General features: G+C 39.7%; 1 protein-coding gene across 5 annotated transcripts in view; it reads left to right on the forward strand.

The window, feature by feature from the left end:
* Window positions 1–5,094: 5,094 nt before the first annotated feature.
* Window positions 5,095–20,200, forward strand: part of PCDH15 (protocadherin related 15) — a gene marked incomplete at both ends in the record, with an annotated part of 350,568 nt that continues 335,462 nt past the window's right edge. For all 5 annotated transcript variants that reach the window (XM_084265723.1, XM_084265721.1, XM_084265724.1 and 2 more), the window contains one exon: window positions 5,095–5,185. In XM_084265723.1, coding sequence (XP_084121849.1) covers window positions 5,095–5,185 — 91 coding nt within the window. The remainder of the gene's footprint in view (window positions 5,186–20,200) is intronic.

The raw sequence follows: 20,200 nt of genomic DNA on the forward strand, positions 1-20,200 counted from the left end.
TACTGAGCTCGTGTTCCCCCATCAGCTTCAAATTAATGCAATGCTTTAAATGCTGTAATAACACCTGATCTTACAATAAATAAATATTTAAGGTTGCTGTTACTTAAATATGCCAGAGGTGTATGGATATGATAACTCATATTTGAGAATTGGGGGGGAATAGTATGTGCCTTTATTCACTCTTAAAGATCGTAGAAGTGCCTCTTATATCAATGTCTTCATAACTAGTTGGTTTTTTGGCTGATTCAGTAGCTACACTGGTGAGAGGGGAAGGGGCGGGGGCATGCCACAAGTGAGACATGATTGCTCCTTGGAGTGTTATTATGCCAGTTTGCTGCAGTCGAGCAGTAAACATCTCCAGTGATCGGCTGCTGCTGCCGCTCCGCTGGGAAAATCTGTGCGTATTTTTGTTTCTCAGTACAGCTGTACTGTCAAAGAGGGAATGCTCCAGAGAAGGCATTATTGAAATGTTTTTCTTTTTTTTTTTTCTTTTTTCTTATTTTTTTAAACACAGACATGCCAAGAACTGAAATTCCCCTAAACCTTCATTCTTTTTATTTTTCTTTTAAAGTTCATTCTTCTTAAGTGTGTAACTTCTCGTTGCCTATGGTAGCATCAAACTTTCAAATTCTGCTGTAGCAGGACTAGAATGTTTTTCAGGAAAATACTCAGCCTTTTGGACATATTTGTATGTTCTTACTTTACAGATCTTCCTTCTATCATTAGTTCATAATTGTCCTTTGCTCTGTCAGTCCTTGTATCTAGTGTTCAACATTGTGTTTCTTAAAGAGTGACTTTGGGGACTCTGTAGTAACCCATGTCTTGTGAGCTATTTCTGAGTTGGCAGGATCTATTTAACAGGTATATTCTTGCTTTCTGTACTTCATACCAGGGTTTTTTTCTGGTACAAATTGGAAGAAAAAGGGGGGGGCAATTTTTATTCTATTACATTACAGCTTTATATAGAGATGCTTATTCTTGGAGCACCAGTGTTGCTATACTCATGGTTTACTTGACATTTCATCAAAATCAAAAATAAACCTGTCAAAATTCTGTCCTAAAAATCTCTCCAGTGTAGACTCAACTAAAGGATGTCAGCTGAGCTCTGAATAACTTTCCAAAATAGAACATCGTGATTGGAGATCTTGATTATTTTTTTTTTCAAGGTTGTAAAATGAAATAATGGAGGCCTCTGAAGTGTGTATGTGGGTTTCTTTCTAGTCTTATAACACATGTAATCTGCATAGGGATGTGATCTTCCTTAGGTTGACCTGAAGGAACTAAGATAGGCTCCTGAATTACTTGTTTCTGTGTTGACATATAGAAGGTTGGAAGCACTTGACAGCAAATGCCACCCAATGTGGCATCCAAAAAGCAACAGAGCCTAATTCTTTTAGGATTCACTCTTAATGGTGGGGGGGACAACAGGGAATGGGAAAACAGTGATGAGCTCACATCTTCAAATGTTCCCGGAAGTCAGACTACTGCATTGGATTAATTTGAATCATTTGGACAGTGTGAAGACACTCAGCCTTTGTTTAAAAGTAGCCATGTAGAATATAGAATGGTGCAAGTAGTTTCTGTTCTTTGAAGGTATCCTTGCAGAATCTAAACTAACTTCTGAACTGGCTAAGTGGAAGTTGAGGTGACAGTAAACAGAGGAATGTTTTGGTGAGTAGAAGGGAGGAAGAAGCCACTTTTGAGCAACATGGGCAATGTTCCTCAAAGAAGGGGTTCATTATTTTTTTTTCTCAAGGAAGAACTAGCTGCTGTTTTTCTCTATGGGTGTAATGTACTTGTGTTAATTTACTGGTAACATACCTGATGGGCTCGAAGCTTCCTTATTACAGCTACATAGCAAGCCTTAAAACATTTTTTTTTTCTCCCTCATGGATCATTGCTATTGATTTTGGTCTATTCACGTGTGTAGAAACAACAGGCCCTTTAGGAATGGTCTGAAATTGTTGTAGGAGCTCTCTGCTGGAGGTAGGGACACAAACTGTTGTTGAAGTGCCAGTGAAAGAGGAGGAGGAGAAAGAAGGAAAGCTGGATGCTTTTGTATTCTTGAATTTGTTGATTCCTGTAACCTTGAGCTGTTTTGTCAAGACTGACGTTTCTCTAGCCAAAATGAAAGTGAACGGTCCCATGAGATCTGCACTGTTGCTTCAATTAGACGCAAGCTGCCTCCGTGTTTGATGTATAATATTTAAGTTCTTCCTGAAAATGCTGCCTGTATGCTGCACCTAACAGCCTGCAGTGACCTACTGCTGCTGAACAGGGTGGGAAGAGTCCTACTTGCACGATGATGGAGACTGGAAAAACCTGTCTTCTTTTTTAACCCCAGAATGAAAAGTGGAGCAGTGTGTGTGGTGTAGGATTTTAAATGGTTTTGCTGCTCCCCTTTATTTTGACAGTGCTATTTGAGATAGCAAGTGTTGGTATTAACCACTGGAAGAAAATGTCAACTGCAATCCATGTCTTTGCAAATTAAAAATGGAGCTGTGTTTGTAGTGTAAGGGATCCTAATAGATCCTACCCAGGGATCTATTGCCATTGAAAGCAGGCTAAATACGGTATATAGTGTGACGTCACCTAGGACCTTTAAATATTTAAGTAAATAAGGGCTGCATAGTCTGGCTTATGAAATTTCATTGCTTGTTTTCCATATCTTTTTGAAAAGAAACACAGCAGGTTTCCCTCCAGAACACATATTCGTTTTGTGCTCTTTAGAAGACTAGCAGTTTAAGTTGTTCAACAAGGCCAAGTGCCGGGTCCTGCGCTTGGGTCACACCAACCCCTGTCAGTGTTATAGGCTTGGGACAGAGTGGCTGGAGAGCTGCCTGGTAGAAAAGGACCTGGGAGTGTTGGTCAACAGCCAGCTGGACGTGAGCCAGCAGTGTGGAAAAATGCCAACGGAATCCTGGCTGGTGTCAGCAATGGTGTGGCCGGTAGGATAGGGGAAGGGACCTGTGCTGGCACTGGTGAGGCCACCCCTCAAGTGCTGTGTTCAAGTTTGGGCACCTCACTACAAGAAGGACATTATGGTGCTGGAGCAGGCCCAGAGAAGGGGAACAAGGCTAGTGAAGGGTTTGGAGTACAAGTCTGATGGGGGGTGGCTGATGGAACTGGGGGGTTTACTCTGGGGAAGAGGAGCCTGTGGGGAGACCTTGTTGCTTTCTACAACTACCTGAAAGGAGGGTCTAGTGAGGTGGCTGTTATCACTTCTCCCAAGTAACAAGCAATGGGACAAGAGGAAATGGCCTTAAATTACACCAGGGACATTTAGATTTGATGTTAGTCGAAATTCCTTCATTCAAAGGGTTTTCAATCACTGGAACAGGCTGTCCAGAAAAGTGATGGAGTCACCATCCATGGAGGCGATATGTAGATGTGGTGCTTGGGGACGTGGTTTAGTGGTTAGATTTGGCAGTGCTAAGTTAATGGTTTGTCTTGATGATCTTAAAGGTCCTTTCCAACCAAGATGATTCTATGATTATAGTACTATTACCTTCATGTTAACCAAAATGCTTTGCAAAGATTTGGAATAAATTCAGGTCTTAGGGGAATTTTTGGCATGTCCAGTACTTAATGAAGCTATCGCTTATTGAGAGTGATCTGAAAGGATGTTTTTATGCCCTAAGTCTATTTTTCTATGTCTGTGTGTGGTGTGTGAATTAGATGCTATTGTCTATCCATTTGTGTTTTCTATAAGCTCAGCTTGTGGAAGGGAAATGATAGCCTATCTTCAATAACATCTCACTGATGGGGGATCAGATGGTGTTAATGCTGAGGCTGTTAAGTGGGGAGTAATAGTCTGTTTGGCTTGGAATGAAATACAGCAGTTTTGTAACCGCAATAGAAAGTTATAAGCAGAAAATGGCAATGAAATCCGAGTCAAGTGCTTTGTTTCGGAAAATCGACGGCACTTAAACCCTTTTTATAAAACAGCTTGTTTTAATGCTGCTGTAAGTCTCTCTCCGTTTCATGCTTCTGTTGCTAGGAAGTCCATTGTATTTGTCACAATGTTTTTAAATGTGAAGGATTATTTTTAAATAATTCAGTTCTGGGCTACAGAAATATGCTAATTCTCTTTATTGGAACAATAAAGCACAGCTTTAGGTTACTTTATAATGTTACTCACGCTAACTATGCTCTGGAGTTCATCCAGACCTGTCTTGGCCAGTTTATTCTCCTGGGCTTTTGTATGTGTGGGGTTTTGGTTTGGTTTTTCCTCCTTTGCTGGACAATGTGTCTCATTCCAGACGCCTGTCTGTGCAGATCGCTCTCTTCTTCCCTGGGTGAGGCTCTGCTGGGCACTATCTCTGCATACTGGGTCCCTGCTGAACTCTTGCAGTTGAATATTGGTTTAATAAGTGGACTTTTTCTCTCGTACAGTCATTTCACAAAATGCTTGAAAGCACGAGGCTTTAGCCTGGAAATCGTGGAATTTAGCAAAATTTAAGCAAGAAACTTGCATTTTATTTCCCTGGAGGCCTGTGCATACTTGATTATCAAGTTACATTGATGCTAACTGCCGCGACGGAGAGAGACGGGACACAGCTTGATGCAAGCAAGAGTCGATTTATTGTAAAGAATCATTCCTTTTTATGTGCTCTGCAGATGGCTGCTTTCTTTCAAACATACGTGTTCGTGGGCTACATCTGATTGGTCAACGTTTTGCTGTCGCAGCAGCATCTCTATCTTATCATGCTAATAGAACTTTTAAAACCTGGTCAGACAGCAGCTAGACCTTAACAATAGAGGACACTTTTTCCTGGAGTCTGTCCCAGCCGGCAACGATGCTGCCGCCTTGTTTAGTTTCCCTGAGGTTCAAGGCCTAAAGGCTCCATCCTGTTATCTGTTAACCTGGCAGTGCTTGAGGCTTTGTTTCTCAAGCTGCATGCCACAGTTAACGGCATTAACCTTCCTTGTTTGAACAGAAGTAGTGTAACACTCTTACAGCCAACATATGCCGTGTGTAGTTAGTTACACGTACATCACTACTTGTGCGAGAGTTTGTAATTGCTCACCTTGACTAATATGTGTATTAAATCTTTCTCTTTCAGATCTGCCTTGAGTGAAGTTTGACAAAAAATGTTACAGCGGTTTTGTCTCTGGAAATGGTTAGCTGTAGGAACCGCACTTGCTACTGTCTTAGCAGGTTGTTCGGCCCAGAATGATGAAGGTAAGTTTGCTGTTGTGGGCGTGTAGCTGTGGGAGGGGTGGGGATGATTCTTTGCTTTCATTGTAATTCTTACACCGCCCTTCCAGTGCGCACACACACACGCCCCTACAACCCTGAATCATTGCTTGGAAAAGTATTTTGATACTTGGCAGGGGAGAGAGGTTACAATAAAGATAGAGCTGGGTATTTTGTCATGATTTTAAACATCTACCTGTGATTGTGTTGTACAGAGCTGCTGATTTACCTGGCAATATAAACTCTTCAGTTACAATTACTCAGTATTGGGCTCGAGTGTTAAAATTTGTTTCCTCTTACTCATTGAATAAATACTTTACCTTGCTTTTTTTATATATCGATGGTTACAGCACTTGGAACAGGAGTTTGAGAGAGAATTGCTAATGGTCTGGATACATATCTGACCAAAATCTTGAGAAAAGATGCCCAATGAGGATCTTCTAGCAAAACAGTACTTAAGAAATACTGAAATAAAGCACCAATAGCTCATGCTTATCCTTGCATCTTTGTTGAATTTACTTGGGAATACCAAGAAGTGTGTTCTACCAGTTATCTGAAGCAACAAGAAATTGGAGAGCTAGATAACTGATTAGGATTTATTCTTTTGAACAGTTGTAAAAAGTTGAAGAGTTTGGACTTGTTCTTAAATGCTATTAAAAACAATGAGGAGAATAAATAAAAAACAATTACGGTTTCAGAAAGTCTGTAATGAAGTTGCTCCTTGTAAGTGGCACTTATGCCTTCCATGTAGGTAAGCTGTAATAGTGCGTGCTTATGACTTGCAGATGGCTTATCTTTTAGGAAACTATTTTGGCACTTATGAAGTACAGTAGTTTTGCTTTTCTAAGAAGGATTCAAAGCTACTTGAATTTTCCTTTTTTTTTTTTTTTGTTGTATGAAGTAGAAAGTATATTTTTCTTCCTCGATTACTGTTCTCTAAATATCCTTTTATTTCTTTCCATCCCCCAGCCCAACCCTTCATTGTATTTGATGTCCATAATATACAAGAAAACTAATTTCATTTTATCCATCTTTGCACACTGTCATTATAGCTGTCATTCTTGACACTGAAGTGAAGTGCATGAACTGCTTGTATTTCAGATACTTGATCTATGCTTGGATACAATTAGCTTGCTTTTTAATCATTTATTATAGTGGAGGAGCGGTGCCATTATGCTTTGCAGCGTTGGACTCGGTGATGGCTGTCAAGTGCTCTTTGAGCAGCAAAATGTTAGATTTAAGGGAGGAGAGGCTGCCTGGCAGCAGGATGTCCCCTGGTGTGTTCAGCAACACTGGACCATGTGGATACTAGAGAGTACTGGGAATAAGTTGAAGGGGGGTGGAGAGGGAATCAGGATGCTAAGACTGTGCTGGGCTGTGTCTATTCTGGGGTCATGAACAAGAGTGTGTGTGTGTGATAGGCTGAAAAGATAAAGCAATACTTTTTACTGTGATCTTGTTTGCACTCATGCAGAGAATGTGATAACGTTTGCTCCAAAAGGCATCTTTGATCAAAATAACATTGTGAATTTGAGTTGAATTCCAATTTCTAATTGCACTTGAAAAAAGCTGAAGTGTGTAAAACACTGGCACAGGTAGCCCTGAAGGTATAGCATTAGATAGTTTGGTAATTCATAACAGGAAAAAGATTCCTCAGGTATCACTTTCTGTTCCTTTCTCCTCCTTACATGATGAACTCCCATGTCAATTGATGTCCGCATCTCAAAAAGCATGCAGATTCCACCTTTTTGTTACAGGTGTTAGAGGAAGGGAAAGATACTTGTCCGCAGTTTCCTCTAAAGTGAAAGTGTGACTGCAAATGTATAGCAACTTCCTTCCTTAAAACAGCTGTCAACATGTAGCTGCAGTTTGGGATCTCTTGTTCACGTAGCTGTTTGTTGCCCGAGTGGGTCGCTTGGTAGGAGAGAGTCAGTGCAACTTCTTCCCTCTGTCAGGAGTTCGTTGTGAGCAGGTGAAAAATGCATCACTGACAGATAGCAATGGCAGCAGAAATTCAGCTGATTACATTTCTTGTTAGTTTTTTAATTGCCTTGCACCAGTTTGACTTTTTATTTGCTGCTTCTATCAAGCACTTGTAATAATTCTATGAAAACTTGCCAATAAAACTTTTGCTCATGTCACTAGGAAATGGAGAACACCTGAAAACATTTTAGTCAGGTCTAAATCTTGTGAGTGGTTTAGCAGTGCATCTACTCCAGATATCTACAGCTTTGGAGGCAGTGTTTGGATAGTACTGGGGCTTTCCAGGCTTTCTTTTGGTGCATTAACTTAGATTTTTGGAATTTCCCAGTTTCTGTCAAAGCCAGTGTTTCACACGAGTTTGCAGTGATCCCTGCTAGTGTGGTCGCATCATGATATTCCTTCTGGGGGTGTTTTTGTATTTTTGTGTGTGTAGTTTGGTTTGGGTTGCTTTGTCCTGGCTCACGCCATTTTGTTCAGCACACACCCAAACTTGTGTTTCTCTTGAATCGTAATCTTCTCTTACATGGTCTGAACAGAGGGGATCTTGTTTTTGCATGAATATAGCTGGGGCGAGTGGGAGTTCAGCTATGCTGTTGCTTGGAGAACATAGAGCACCCTGATACAAACCTGAGAATGAACTGATTCCCTTCCCTGCCCCCCATGTTCAGGAAAGTGTAAACTTAGTTACGAGTATCTCTAATATCTTCAGGTGCTTGGTATGAATATCATAATGTGGTAATAGAGAAAAAAGGATATGACAGTAAATGTAAGCCAGGGTGGGGTAGTGGGTACTCGACAAATGCCACCCAGCTAATGAGGCGATGCTTATAAGAACAATTACTTGTAATATATTTCTGGCAGCTAGATAGAAAACTATGTTATGTACTTACTTCATTGCAAAGAAGAATTTGGCATGCTTGGGACTGGTAGAGTAGTTCTAATTTGCAATAACAGGATGTGTAATTTAACATATATATTATAAAAGATGCATTCTCTTAGCAATTGGAATTTAAAAACAGTGTCATTATTTTAACAGCAGAACAATCATGACTGCAAACAGGAAAAATCAATTACAGCAGAAATTATAACCTATTTATTTGCATCTAGCATGGAAATAATCTCTTTACGTGGTTGTAGCTCCACTTATTTAGTCTGTTGCATGTATCTCTCACTGCATTTTGTTCCATTAGCTCATACTTTCTCTAGTTCAGATGTTTTTCCTTGACCTCCTGAGTCAGCCACAGCAATTAATGATGTTACAAAATAGACTTAAAAACTTTATCAAGGACTGCTTTGGAAATAGTTAGGCTGCTTTCTTCCTATACTTACTAGAAAGTTTCCCCAGAATCTCATTTGTTCATTTGGCTCAATGCCATCGTCTCATAGAAAATGAGACAATTTATTCATAGCAAGCTGATAGTGCCTGCATAATCTTTCAGTTCAGGTAATGTGTTTCCATCACTGGTGGTTCTGCTCTCTGGCCAAAGGAACATTTAGAGAGCAATAATTCCCCCTCTCTGTTCTTTCCTTGCTACACTAAACAAACACGTTTCTGTAGGCTGCCCTTGCAAAGTAGGTCCTCCTGCCCTTCATGATTGTGGTAGTTCTGCTCTGTGGCTCTTCAGCTGAATTTGTCTCTTGAACATGGTTCCTGGCATCTGTGCATTGTATCCAGGTGACATCCTGGCAGTTCTTTCTGATGTCAGCTGTGCTTTGCTGTGTCTGCTGGAGTTAGTGAAGTGTATTTTGTGCATTGGTGGCAGGCTGTGGTGCTGTAATGTGGGACAACTTTGTTTCTATAGTCACCTGCAACTGATAAGAGTGGGCCTTTAGGGATTTCTTTCACAGCCATGTTTTTCTCATTGATGCTGAAGTGACATGCAAAGCGATGTCAAATTTGCACTTGAGTCTTGTTTCAAGTTGTGGCACTAATAAATTTGTTCCCTGCTTTTCCTGTTCCAAGTTTTCAGTGAGCTGAAGTTTTGGCTGTGTTACTACTTGCTTGTGGAAAACTCTATCCCCTTTCAGGACAAAGTCCCCTCTGAGCTGAGGTTGCTTGCCATCTTGGATTAGCCAGCTCTCTTCAGGTGATGCTTGCAATGTCCATACTAATCCAACATCTCCAGCTTCATCATTTCCTGTGCAGAGCATGTAAAATCTACTGATGGAATGCAAATAAGTTACATCAACTAAACACCTTTAGTATTAAAAGAGAGCACCCTAATTATTAAAAAAAAAAAAAAGAAAAAAAAAGAAATCAATTCTCTTGAATTGAATTCTCTTGAATTAGAGGTATCGCATTAGTCTCAGTGTGCTGTTGATGAACCCATTTGGTATTTTCTTCTGGTGATATCTTTGTTTGCTTGGTTTTTAACTCAATCATACAGTATGCCAGGATAAATGTAAGACTGTGGGTGGATGGATAATGTGGCTTTTTGTTTTTAAAAAAGAAAGAAATCTGGTTTTATGATTTCTGCAGCCCTGGTTGGCTGTCTTCCAAGCTGGAGGGGTAGAGCGATGATTTTTTTTTCCAGCCCCCGCTGTAACATTTTAGCTTAAGTAAAAGTAGAAATGTCAGTTATAGCCTTGCAATATGTGAAATTAGGTCGGCTACGATCTTTTATTTTTACAGCGTTGCTCTTCTTAAGTTCAGAGGCAAACACTCAAGCTAAAAGAAGCCATGAGAAGGAAGGTGGAAACCTAGGATCTGCTAGAGAATAATCTACTGCACCAACCTGATATTGTCTTTTTGTACTAGCACTGAGAAGGGTGCATGGGCATGGTTGGCTTAAAAGTAGACTGCAGGCAGACCTCGTTTATACCAAAGTTAAGGTTTTTGGCCTCTCTTTTGGAAGAATGTAAAGGCTTAGTCATGACTCCTTTTGCACATAAGTACCTGCAAAACCCAAACAACCATCTTGGTAAGCAGAGCTGACTCACCCTAAGGCTGTGTAACAGATAGGTCTGCAGCAGGGGAGGGCAATGCCAAGTTGAGCAGGGCTTCATAGCAGCCTTTGAGTTAGGGGTAATGGAAAACTCTATTCTCACTCAATTTGCAAATGGAAGCTCAGACTTTGCAAGGCACGCGTGCTAGGGAGGCAGTAGCACATTTCTTGTCAACTCAAGTCTCTGAAGGTGTTGAACTGACTGAGAGTAGGTCCATCTATAGCTAGTGTTGAAATTTGAAATAAGAGTCAGTTGGAGCTAGACAGAAGGTTTGCTTATGAAGCGCAATTAAGGGTTAAGCAGATTTTAAAATTTTGCTTTACGTAGGGTATAGCCATTTATATAGTGTTTACCCCAAACTGGAGATTGCTTTGTAAAATAAGGTTCTGCCTGTTAAAACACAACTGCAATTTACTTTTGCTGCCAGGATTGTTCAGGCATAAGCTGCTTCAGCTGCTTTTCTGCTGCGTGGGGCCCTCTCTAATAGTTACTGTCTCATATTCAGTTTAACAGAGTCCTATGCTACAAATATTGAATAACTGAGAGCCTCACAAATCACTCTAAGAGGCTGCTTTAAAAATAAAGTATTTTCAGATATTGGTATATTGCTGTTGGACAGGAAATTAGCTTAGGAAAATGCATATTTGAATACATGTAGGTCATTTATTATTCCCAGAGCCCTATACTGTACATATTCAGCGAGGGACAAGAAATGGAAACAGGTGATTGCCTGAGGGCTGCCTGGGAAAGCTTCTGTTCTTCAGAACACAAGTAACTTGCCAGTTTCATGGAAACTCACTGCCTTTGGTTGGGAGCTCTGGCACTTGGCTGCTGTCATCCTAAAGGGAGAAGAGTTGTCCTGGATGTTTTGAGTTCAGCCATTTGTTTCTCTGAAGGGTTGAGTTCTGCAAAGTGTAATTTGTGGGATGTCTCTTGCAACACTTTGAATCTGCAGATCAATTTCCCTTTGCTGAGAGGTGAGTTAAATTCATGGAATACAGGCATCAGAAACAAGGTTCTTCTTATTTAATGTGCAAATTTCAGCTCTGTGATGGTGCTGGGATGCATGAGGCAGGATGCCACTTGTTGAAAATAAACAAATCCCAGATACCAGCATGATTGGCACAACCAGACTGTGGGATCTAACTAGGAACGAGCCTCTTTTAGGCACTGGCTTGCCAAGTTCTTTCTCCTCAGCTTTATTCTTTGGCACACAAGGTGTTACATGTTGGATTGCCTGAATTATATGTTTGCAAGTGTCAATGTTCTTTGAGGCTCCTAGGATTTGTCTGACTGATCTATCCCTTGATGTGGGAAAGCTGTGAATACTGAGCTGGTGCTTCTCCCCCAAAGGCTGGATGCCGTTAAGGTGGGATTCATATCTAGGAAGGGAAGGACAAGTCTGGCTGGTGAAAGTGCATGGTCACAGATTGAGTGTCCTCTGTAAAAATGCCTGGGCCTTTGGGACTTTCAATGAGTGAACTATGACTTTGATGATGTTGTGCTGAGCTTCTAAAAATCTGCCACAGTTGTGTCTCTGCATTCATATGGTGGCTTATAGCCACAGAGCACACGTGTTGAGCAATGTGAACCCCTGTACTGGTCATTTCTGTGCTTTAATGGGAATGTTTGAAATTTTTGAGTGGAGAGATGTATCTCTGTACATTTAACAATTTAGTGTTTTGGCACAGAATTAGGGTGAGGGAGTAAAATTTTCTCAAAACTGTGTCAGTTGTCTCCATCTCATGTCCACATTTCTCACTTTGATTGAAACTAATTTATTTTGGCCATGAGAGACAGTGCACTGGCATGATGTGAGTAGGCCAATGCTACTCCTGATGTGGGAGATTCCCTTCATAATTGTGCGTGGCTGGGGCTGGGTACTGAGCATTATACTGCAACTGCTCTGTGTGTTTATTCTGCAATAAAGGCCTTTAGATTCACAGTATTCGTGAGCAATCACAGACATGTATCTATTAATGTAAAGTGTGTACACACACGTGCATTTTGCATTTCTGTTCTGAACAGTATAAAGACATTGAAGGCAACAACCTTTCCTGCACAGACCTTGATCTAGCTCTACTGGCATCTTTCCCTCTGGACTTGAATTACCTGCCAAGGTGCTCCTTGCACATATGCTCATTCTTAATGTCTGTGTAAAGAGAATCCACTTGCTGTAGATGAGATGCTGCCAATTTAATTCTTCAAAATATGACTCCAAGCAGTCATTGGTTTGGTATTTTTTGTGTGGTTCCATGGATTCTGACGCTGTTCCTCATGAGAGAAATTCCATTTGCACTCATATAGCAAATTCTTTTCTTGGTTACCTGCTGAATTGCCATGACGCCTCCAGCTTGATCAGCAGAACCTGCTTCTTTTGTTTTATTTCAGTTTTCTGTTCAGCATAAACACGTTTGCAGATCAGAAGGCCACTAGTTTCTTTACTAAGAGGCCCTTAATTAAGAACAAATGTCAATATTTTACCTTGGCTCTTTGCTAAAATAATTTTAGAGTAATTCAGTTGAAATTGGTTTTGAATAACTGGACTAGAAAAATGCTAATATACAAAGGACAGAATTTAAAATCTGCCTGTGTCCCCTAGTGCAGTATTGTTCATATCATGGACTGCCATTTACATTGCCTGCTTAATTTTTATTGTTATTGGAACTACGGTGCTGGCTTGTTTCTATTTGTGTATTGTATAAGTAGTGATAGTTTGGGAACTGAGAATTGCTGGGTGTGACTTGGGAGCCTAGTAATTTTTTTTTTAACAGTAAGAAGTATGACCGCAGCAGGCCATTTGTGTTGATACAGAAGGAAGCTTTGAACTGCTCAGGGTTGAGCTTGGTTGGTGAGTAGCCTGCAAGCATAGATAGGTTCCAATAAGTAAGTTCTGCACTGCACAATTAGTTGGGTTAGGTACCTAAGTTATGGTGTTGAAATACAGTTTTCAGAGCACAAGTTGAAGGGTTTTTTTTTTCTTTTACTCCAGCTCATTTTCAGACTAACCCTTTCTAAAAGCATTTTCTGAAGATGAAGCAACAGGTCTGGGGAAAGGAGAGGAACCTGAGCCACTGGAAAACTCCGAAGTTGCAGCGCTCACTAATGTAGACTTCATTGCAGCCACAGGACATGGGAGGGATGGAGTGAAGTATAAACTGAAACGCAGATAGTTTCTATGCAGAAACATAAGTTTTTCCAGAGTCCATTAACTTTTCTCTTTTTATAGACTCTTTAAAGTCAGGGAGAAACTTCCTCTTTCTTCAGACTTCTCCTTATCCTCCTGGCTGGGAGTTGAGGTGCACATCCTCTTTCATGCTCAGTGTTTTGGAAATAGCTTTTTTGTGCATAATAATGATCTCTTATCTTTGGGGTTCTCTCTCTGCTGCCATTGAAGTTTGTTGCTAGCTTGGTGAGCTGTATATTCTTTCTGCTCGTGTGTATCACTGTCCCTCTGCTGTCATATTACTTTCCCAAACTCTCATCTCTATTTTCCTTGTCTTGCTCAGTCCAACAGTAAGAATTATTTTCTGAACTCTTATAGGAGACTGTCGTGTATTGACAAATAAGCTGTGATAGGAACAACTTTTACATCCCTTCTATGCTTCAGCTGAATCAATTTTTGATCAGAAGTACCTGTTTAAAACAAGGCACAAGAACTTCAATTTAATCAAAACTTGATTATGACTTGACTTTCACATGACAAGAACTGATTCATAGCTGCGTCCTTTAGAGCATGCGCTCTGTGCATTATGAATTACAAGTTTTGAATGACTTCAAATGCCCAGTTTTGCTTCAGTTCAATTAATTGAACTATTATTTGAACTGTCATTATCAGGAACAGCCTTTTTAATGGCATCAATAAGCATAAGTGTTTTGTTTTATTATGTGGCAAAGATGTGATTGTACAGTGGGTTATTCCAAGGACACCTCCAACTACAATAGCAATAAATAAGAAATTTTAAGTAATTAGTATAGAAAAAGATCAATAGTCCTATAATTAAGTTGTTCTGGGAAAAAAAGAAGTATGAAATCTTTTCAGAGGTGATCTTGACTTTTTTGTTGATTACTTGGTGAGTATGGACTCCTGCTTTGGAATGATTTAAATAGGGACTGGACATTTCCAGCACTTCCAGGTCAGAACTTCTGCAGGGCCTGAGTTCAAAAAGTATCCGCTGCAGTGTGTTTAGAGGGAGCAGAGTTGTGTTTGGGCAACAATTGTGAAGGATGAGCACTCTCGGCTCATTTTAATGCATTCATTTTACAGTAATCATTTCCAGATTAAGGGATCATTACTGTTCAGCTGTTGTCTATCATTAAATATAGACAGTGTTTTTCTTGACTAAAGTTCATGTAAGCTCAGGCAATTGCTAGGGATTTGTATGGAATGCCTGTAGTGGGGAAATGTCTGGGGGTTAAAAACTAAACCAAAACCAACCACCAAAACACCCTCACACCAAATGGTTTCCCCCTATTTTTCCACAAATACTACCATACGTTTGGAAATAATTGTGGTTTGTAACTCAACTCTGGCTTACAATGTCAAGTGAATAAATGCCTTTTGACTTTTGCACAGGTAAGACTACTGATGTTAATATTTACTATGAATTTAATTGAGCAAATAGATTTGGAAATAATATTTGTCTTGAAGACTTTTGCCATCATTCACAGATGCAGTGAAATGAAAGTGGGGATTCCTCCCAGGTAAATGTCCTCTCATCTGTTCTAGGGAGTCACTGCTCAAAGATTAGAATCCTTTTGTAGATCATGAAAGGAAAACTTTTGAGTAAACACAATAAAACCAAAAATGTTTGAGGGCCTTACTGAGTTAGGCTTAAAAAAATAAGAAGCACTCTGTCCTTCACTGTAGTGTTTATTAGACAGTGCATTGAGGCATGGCAAGACTTAAATTGGTGTAGCGATGAATGGTTTATGTACGTAGGCTACAATAAGCAGATATCAAGTACTTAATGTCAGGTTATCCTGGTGCACCTAGTTAATCCTGATTGCAAAGTGAAGGGCTGAGGAGGTGAAAAAAGAAGCAAGGGAGAGAAATAGTGTTCTCAAATTTGGTTTACTGATAAATGGTATTTCTCTGCATTTGAAGGCTGTACGGATCTAGTCCAAATCATCCTAGAAAGCTGATTTTCACTAAAGAGTGGACATCGTGCTATGATTTCGAATGTGTTGACCTTCAGTACCATTTCAGTTTTCTGTTTTGAATTCAGTAGGGATAAACTTTATGGGTTCTTGTTTTGGAACCATCTAAAAGATGTTTTCATTCAAGGTATTGCAAACTGTCAGACATTTTAAAACACATTCCTGCAGAAAGGTAAATAACTTTCTTACATTGTTTGCTCTGCTTGATCCTGTACTGTAATATCATAGTTCTAGTCATTGACTTTTTTTTTAAGCTTCTGATTATTTTGCCTCTGGATTTACTATTGGTGCAATAGTAAATCACAGAATCACAAAACATTAAATAAATAGTACTTGATTTATTTGTCCCTTAAAGTAAATCAAATCCTGCTCTGTGGTACTATCTGTTGAGATGAACAAGTTACTGCCAAAATAATTACTTTTCCTCTTTATTTGCTAGAATGAGCTGTTTGTGTTTACTCAATTATACTGACAAGAGGGGTTTTCTGTTAGTAGCATCATCTCATTTTGGAACATCATTGCTTTGAGCAGTTACGTATAATTCTGTTACTGCAAAGTGGTTCCCTGAATTTAAGGATATATAATAGGGCAGGAGTTAATTATTTGACCTTCTCTGCAAGTCAAAGTCAAATGAGACTAATCAACTCTGTTCAGAAGTAAGTCATTATATTAAACAGGTTTAATTGTTGGGTCCTAAAGAGGAAGTTGCATTAAAAAGCTTCATCCGAACCACTGGATGGTCCAGCCTTAAAACAAGGCATCTGTTCTTGCCCAATATTGCATTGGTCATGCTGGAGAAGGTACTTCTATTGTTTTCTTGGTGACTAGTTGGCCAATGCAGGCTGCTTCTGGGCAAAAATTCATTACTCAAAAAATCAAAACGTAACAGCCAAAAAAACCCAACAAAACACCACGGTAAGTTTTGAAAGATTTCAGAAAAATCAACAGTGGTCTCTTCGTTCCACGCAGTATTGCTGACAATGGTGCTGGATGACAGAGCAGTTCATGTGTTTTTATTGTTAGGAGTTCATGGTGATTGTATTGTTCTCTCCCATCTTTTAAAACAATAGGTTTTACTCACTTTTGGAAATAATTCTTGACTCACCAGACTTTTCCCCCCCAAAAATGTTAAACAAAATGTTTGGGATTCTACTATGTTACCCTTTTAAATGAGATTCTGCAACAATTGCTAGTGTTAGATTAAATTACATAAATAACACCTTTTAAAAATGTTTGTATGTTGTTTCTCTGCTTAATTACAATAGAAACAGTGAATAATAGGAGGCCTGACTCTAAATTGGGGATCTCCAGATAAGTCTTGCTTGCAACGTTGGTCCGTTCTGTAAATATGCTCACTGAACATGAACCCTTGTGTGATGTGAGTGTGGTATGTGCCCCGAGAACCCTGCCCTACATTATCAGCTCTCAGTGTAGAGAATCCCCTCTACAATGAAATGAGTCCTGCTCTCAGGTGGGGGAAATAGTCTCCTGGAGCTGATGTTCATTAGAATAACTACTTTAGAGTTTAGAATGAGGGTTGCACCACTCATTACCTGTATTTCTATGGTATCTAGTCTTTTATCTTGAGGTTTTTAGATGTATAAAGACAAAGCCCACTATCTTCAAGCCAGTATCTTGACCTTTCTCCAAAGTTCAGCTTGGAACTTTTAGTAACAGGTGATAAAGGATGTTTTGAACCATTAGTATAGACCATTTTGTTTAGCATGCAATGCTTCAGATATTCAAGTCAGAAATTTCAGCTGTTTTTCTTCACTGATTTTTTTTTGAGGGGGGTTGTGTGGTTTGGGTTTTTTTCCTTCCAGCTCTTCCCTTATTGTTTTTTCATTGCAAAAGTAATTGAAGGACTCTGGGCTCTATTCATTAGTAGCTTTCTAACAGTTTGAATGTTTTATAAGTTGTTTTATGCTATATATAAACCAGAAGAAGTATTTATCAATGCAGATCGGGAATTTTTTGGCTCTAGAGAGATATTTCGTTTGCTTCCCTTCTGAGAAGTGTTTTAAGGGTTATTTGAGCCCTTTTTCCTGCCTGGATCCAGTATAGGAGTTTCTAACACAAGAAAAAATATTTATTTATTTTAAATATTGTAAATCCTATCTCATTTTGCAAGTACTCTATGGTAAATTAGGGGAGGAAGCTTGAAGTTTTTCACGTATAGGTACATCTTCGGGGTTATCGGTCCATTTGACCCTTTCCTGGTTGCTTTTGGGTTGGGTGGGAGGAAAAAAAAATGCACTAGAGCATGCTATATATCTGCTTTTTTATAATATATGCCTCTAGCAAATTTTCATAACCTCAGATTTATTTCCATAGCAGACATTAATCAGTCAACGATGTTGATAAAGGTTTTGTTGACAGCTTTTTCTTCACTAAAGTGCCACATTCTGTAAGATATGTATTAGTGTGTTTGTCCAGATAGGAAATTAAATGAGGTATCTGCAATTCTCACTGAGCATTAAGGATGTGAAGACAACACTTTCACTTGATAGAGATGGGATTAAAAGCATCAACTTGGAGTTATTTGTATGCTTTTTTAATGGAAAACCAACCCACCAAAATAAACAAAACTGACCCAAAAACATGACTGCGCTTGTTTATACAACAGTACCATCTGCAAAAATCATGCTCCTCTCTACACATCATATGTCTGGCAATATTGGAGAGTTTCTGTTCAGAAATGTGCTGGGATAGTTTCTGGATGAAGAGATGACGAGTGAGGAACTTCCCAATGAGAACTGAAAATGTTGGAAGTGTAGTTCTCTGAAGTTGTGATATTTCAGTGTCTGGGCTGAGTTATTTACGGATTTATATGATAAAGCTAAAGAGAAGTCGAAGGGTTTGTTTAAAGGAAAAGGAGAAATATTCTGCCCCAGAGCTCACAATGAGATTGAGGATCTGACAGCCACACAAGATAGCAGTGTGCTCTGCTTTCAATGGGCTGTGACTGCTCTTTGAAATCTCTCAGACGGTATCTCAGAGGTACACACCGGTGGTGTCCGTTTTTCAATTCTCAAGTGCACAACCTGCAGGAAAGCAATATTATTTTTCATTTAATGAGCTTTAGCATATGAGCAATTAAGACAACCTAATTGAATGAAGCTAATCAGGAAGACACATAAGCTTGCTGCTGGGATGCTGCACAAGTCACTTCCTCCTCATATCTACAATTTTATCTGTTTAGTTAATAACACCAGTGGGTATAGTGGCACAGGCTAGTGGTTTTACAGCTTGGGGGGCCTTGCAGTTTTGGTTTGGTTTCTCTTCAAGCTCTAGTCTTTTTATTCTGCTAAGGAGGTAGTGATTAACATGATGAGAGTCTCTGCTTGGCTAATAAAAGCAACGTGATGGAGACTACTATATTTTAAATGTCTTTGAATAGCTCAGCGTACAAACAGCAGATAAAGCCAGCTGTTTACAGGCGTGTTCTTCATACAGTTCTTATATTCAGTGAACCCATCGTTGCCTGATAATTAAAATAGTTATGAACACAAGATAAACGGACTGAATGCCTTCAGATAAACAACTGTTTTCTTCATTATCTGGAAATAAACCCGTAATGAGCTAGTATCTTATATTAATTTTATAGTTAAAGAACATAAACAATCATACGTAGGAAAAAATAATTAAAAAGTCCCATAGCTGTGCCCAGCTGTCTTCTTACAGTCCTTGTGGGTAGAACCTTTATATAATTAAGTATGAGAGGCATGAAAAGAAAATGCTTTATCTGCTTGTTCTACCAGTATAATCAATGGCTTGGGATTTACTTTCAGTTGTGTATCTAGCTAATACAAAATTAATCAACCTCTCCATTACAGTCAGCCTAGATATGGAGAGGAAGCCAAGTACTTTTGTGTCAGGTATGCTGCTTTATCAGTGCCTGCCTGCTAGATTAAGTAAAAAAGTAGGGTTGGATGGGATTGAGAAATGGTCTTTAACGTGAGAATACACGTTAAACCTACAGAAATACCTGTGCAATGGCCATCTCATCTGCTGGAGTATTTTCAGTGCCAGCTCGTAGTTGGAAAAGTTACAAGGAGAAATTGAGAGCTCTCCTATATACTTGTATTTCCCTCTGTAGACAGGAATCTGAGTCCAGCTTGGGGGAATCACTTCGATCCTCCTGCTGATGGACTCTGCATATCCTGTGGGTCCAAATCATCATTATATTGTTGTGAATTAAGAAAAAAAACATGTCCTCATTACTGTCCATCCTTGCTGATGTAAAACTTAAGTGAACCTGTGCTTGGATGGGACTGCTGTACCAAGTACACCCACTGAGGTGTACGTGGTCTTTTCTAGCCAAGTGCTGTTCTGCAAAGCGCTTGCACACACGTAAGTGTTTGGAGGGGAAAGAAGGCTTGTTGACAGTGGGAGCTGGTGCTTCTGTGGCCCTTCCAGGTTGCCATGGGGGCAGAAGCACTGAGGAGAACCATACAGGTACAAGGAACAATGATTAGTACCATAGAACCACAAAATGTGTTAGGTAGGAAGGGACCTTTAAACGTTACTTGGTCTAACCCCCCTGCAGTGAGCAGGGGCAACTTCACTAGGTCAAGTTTCTCAGAACCCAGTCAAGTTTCTCAGAACCCACCTTGAACATCTCCAGGAAATGGGGCCTCCACCACCTTCGTGGACAACCTGTGCCAATGATCCACCACCCTCGTATTGAATGATTTTTTCCTAATATTCAACCTAAACCTCCCCTTACCTTGTTTAAAACCATCACCCCTCATCCTATTGCTCTATGCCCTCATGAACAGTTCTAGAGGCTTTCTTATAGGCACCTTTCAGGTACTGGAAGGCTGCAATAAGTTTCCCCCAGGGCCTTCTCCAATTGATCAAAGTTTCTGCCATCAAATATACTCTTTTTTTTTTTTTTTTTTGAAGTTT

This window comes from Gallinula chloropus, assembly GCF_964237585.1.
Source record: "Gallinula chloropus genome assembly, chromosome: 5".
Taxonomy (NCBI): Eukaryota; Metazoa; Chordata; class Aves; order Gruiformes; family Rallidae; genus Gallinula; species Gallinula chloropus.